The following is a 3,844-nucleotide window of genomic DNA, read 5'->3' on the forward strand; positions in this document are numbered from 1 at the left end:
TCTCAGTGTCCAAGGAAATTACCATGTTTTTAGTGGTCAAGAAGGGCTGTAAAAGTCAGTCCTTTGAGTCCAACCTTCTCTAAGGTAGATTTCCAAGCTGAATTTCAAAAGCACTCTACTATCTGAAAATACATTATATTATTTAATAATAGCTAGGATTAACACATAGATCATCAGATAAGGGATTATAGCTCTTTTTTAACTATCAAAATAATATAAAAATTAAAAAATAAGTTTTATATCATATATGTTATCTAAACTGATTATTTATGATAATCATAATGCAAAAAAAAGATTTGGGTACATTTAAAACAATTTCCCTAGAGTTCTATATTAGACTGAGATCAGTATAAAACTCACTATTGTACTTGGGGTAATTTCAGACATAGAAAATAAGTTTATATATGATGAAAAATAATCTAGGCACATGTATGAAATGAGATATAAATTGAATTTGACTGAAATACTGTTACCCACGTAAGAATTCCAAGAATAACTATCAGAAACTATGGGACTCATGGAATAGGCTGAGTTCTGCAGAAAACAAAAAGTTGATCATGCACTTAAAATACATGCTCCTTTTCTTGATTGTAATATGTCTATCATATCACATACAACTCAGCAATACATAGGAAAGTTTTAAATGATGTTCAATGATGTTCTAAATAGTAGAGTAGATTGTTTACATTGATATTTTCCCATAGTTGCTCTTACCAAAAAAGGTATCAGGTTCTCTGTGCCATCCTCTAGATAAAACTGAGTTAAGGTTATGTCCTAGAATTAGACAGAGAGAATAAACGAATTATACCATTCTGGATCTGCTTGGTCTTAATGCTATAGATGATAGGGTTCACAAAAGGAGGAAAAAGTAAATAGACATAGCTCATTGAGATATTAATCAATGGAGGAGCATGTTTTGCAAACCTTGGGAGAAATGCCAGAATCGCAAATGTCATATAGAAAACCAGGATGCAGCCGATGTGGGAGGCACACGTGGTGAGAGCCTTAGACCTTTCTTCTCCTGAAGCAATACCCACGACAGTTTTGAAGATCAGAATGTAGGTTAAAATGATAATTAAAAAGTCTAGTAAAAACATTCCAAATATTAGCACAACAGGATAGAGACGATTGAAGGTTATATCAGCACAGGCTAATCTAATGATATCTTGGTGTAGACAAAATGTATGAGATAGTACTTGGGACTGACAATAGGGGAACCAGTGTAGACGGAGAATTGGTGGCATAATTATCAGGCCAGCTCTTGTCAAAACCCCCAATCCAATCTTCATTACCCTGGCATTAGTCAGGATAGAAGAATATCTTAGGGGATTTCGGATAGCAATGAAGCGGTCATAAGCCATGGCAAGCAAGATACCAGATTCAGCTAGATTAATAGTATGAATAAAATAAGCCTGAGCAAAACAGGTCTCATGGATAATTTTTCTATGATTTAACCAGAAGACACCGAAAACTGTGGGCACTGTGATAACAGTCACTCCTAGGTCAGCAGCTGCCAACATAGCTAAGAAATAGTACATGGGCTCATGCAGATTATGGTCATCTTTGATGACAAAAAGAAGTAAGCCATTCCCAAGAATTATGGAGAGATATACTATAAATAAAGGGATAGAGATCCATTGATGTGCCTTCTCCATTCCTGGAAATCCAGTAAGTAGGAACACGGAAGCGCTGTTGTTGAGTCCCATATCAGCCCTTTCAAAGACAAAAGAAATATTTTCTTTAGGTAATGCAAATTTGCTTCTTGAATGAACTATCCATTTATATGATGGTCCTAAGTTTTATCAGTCCTAAATTCGAATGACAGCAAAGAAAATAATTTGATCATTCTATGGAAATTACTAGATATGGAAAAATGGAGAATACGAAAAACAATATAACTTCCAGCATTGTCAATATTTGTTACTATTATAAAATGTATTTAAGATACAGAAACATATGCTGCACAGAACTAATTGATTAGTAAAAATAAATTCAATAATCAAGAAAAGAAGACAAAATTATAGGAACATATTACATTTGAGTAGTGTCATTATAATGTCAGATCTATAGGCATTTTCTCCATGGTGCTCTTTTTCTTTATTTTTCTTTTTTTGCTTTTTGGGTCACACCTGGCGATGCACAGGAGTTACTCCTGGTTGATGCATTCAGGAATTACTCCTGGCGGTGCTCAGGGGACCATATGGGATGCTGGGAATCTAACCTAGGTCGGCTGCGTGCAAGGCAAACGCCCTACCCACTGTGCTATTGCTCCAGCCCCGGTGCTCTTTTTCTTGATTGATGAAATCTAAATGAATATAATGACTTCCCAGAATGTATAATACCTAAAAAAGCAATACATGTAAAAATGGTTTTTATAAATAATGGAAAAGTACATATGAAAACCTAATGGTAAAACAACTGCAAAATCATAAAGAAAGAAAAAAATGTACAGTTGGGTGAGAAGTAAGAAAAGAAGACCTTATTTGAGAGAATGATCTTATTTAATGACTGGAGGAAAACATTGAAGTTTATACCTGCTGAAAACTAAAAAGATGACAAGATAATAATACATTTACCTTAAAATATGCAAATCTCATATTCCAGTTACATTAGCACAGAGTATCTTAACTATGTTCTATGTCTCAATAATTCAAATTTTCATAATAGAGGCACAAAAATGAGGAATATATGAAGACTTGTAAGACTTGTACTATAAATATTTTATAGCATCTTTTTTGCTTTGCTCTTGGGCAATACCCAGCAGTACGTAGTCCTGTCTCTGGGAACATATCAGGGAGGCTCAGGGACAATTATTTCTCAGAAGTTTGAGAAAAATTATTGTTGGCATTTAACTTTTTGGAAATATAAAATACAACTGTAGGGCAACATTGCTTTGTCCTTCCACAAGAAGCTTAGGTTTATCTGGTTACACCCATCACAGTGCTCCTGAGGCACTTCCATTCCATTAAGTTTATCTGTAAACAGTCTTTCCTATGCTCTCCTCCCCACCCAGTTAATCAGCTTTCCCCTTAATCAGACTCTGTTAATTTGTAAGGTCAGTTTCCCAGATACCTATGATTTTATATGTATGAGTGAAATATTGCCTTACTCCTCTCCTTATGCCTTATGCACAGTTTACTTTAATATCCTTTTTGTATAGATACAGGAAGACCGTTAACATTATGCTTTGTAATTTAGGATTTGATTGACTTTGAATATTATTCACTCCTGGGCATCTGCTTTCTCGACTTAAGCTTCAGTTGTCCTTAGTTCCTAACACCCCAAAAGCAGGGTTCCGACAAGGGACTGAATGGACCCAGGGCAAGTGGTGAGCTATCCTTGCATCGAAATGGGCCAGGCCAAGGTGCCATGATTCTTAACTATAAGTTAAGAGTTTGATCATAGACAAATGCTGTCATGATCCAAAAGTAACAGCGAGACTAGCATCCTGCTAGGGGTGGGAAAGACTATCTGGCCTGAGCACTGTAGTCTGAGATCGAGATGGCCCTAGGAGAGCAATTCTATAAGTTTAAGATATTTTTTACTGTATCCATACAAAATGATTTATATTATATATGCTTATATGCTTGTTGGACAAGGAGAGGTGAGACACACCCATAGGATTCTGCTCTAGTGTGGGTCGTTCCTGCTGAGAGAGGATCTTTCCTAGGAGCGGCTTTCCCTGAGGCTAAGATTTCTACCCCTATTGATTGTGACCCCAACCTCTCATGCTTTGGGATTTAATTGGACCATAAGAGTGGGCTGGGGGTTGAGAAGGAAGAAGAAGGGGATCAGAAGGAAGAGAAGGAGGATGAAGAGGAATGGAGAAGGAGAATGAAGTAGC

General features: G+C 36.2%; 1 protein-coding gene across 1 annotated transcript; it reads right to left on the minus strand.

Annotated features, from left to right (window-relative positions):
- Window positions 1-767: 767 nt before the first annotated feature.
- Window positions 768-1,706, minus strand: LOC130025244 (olfactory receptor 51B6-like). The gene has a single exon (XM_056116194.1). It carries the CDS (start codon window positions 1,704-1,706, stop codon window positions 768-770), a length of 939 nt encoding a protein of 312 aa, XP_055972169.1.
- Window positions 1,707-3,844: the final 2,138 nt, after the last annotated feature.

This window comes from Sorex fumeus, unplaced genomic scaffold, assembly GCF_029834395.1.
Source record: "Sorex fumeus unplaced genomic scaffold, SorFum_2.1 ptg000030l, whole genome shotgun sequence".
NCBI lineage: Eukaryota > Metazoa > Chordata > Mammalia > Eulipotyphla > Soricidae > Sorex > Sorex fumeus.

Excerpts from the sequence above, each read along its gene's own strand:
- LOC130025244 (XM_056116194.1), bottom strand. The coding sequence starts at position 1,706 with ATGGGACTCAACAACAGCGCTTCCGTGTTCCTACTTACTGGATTTCCA.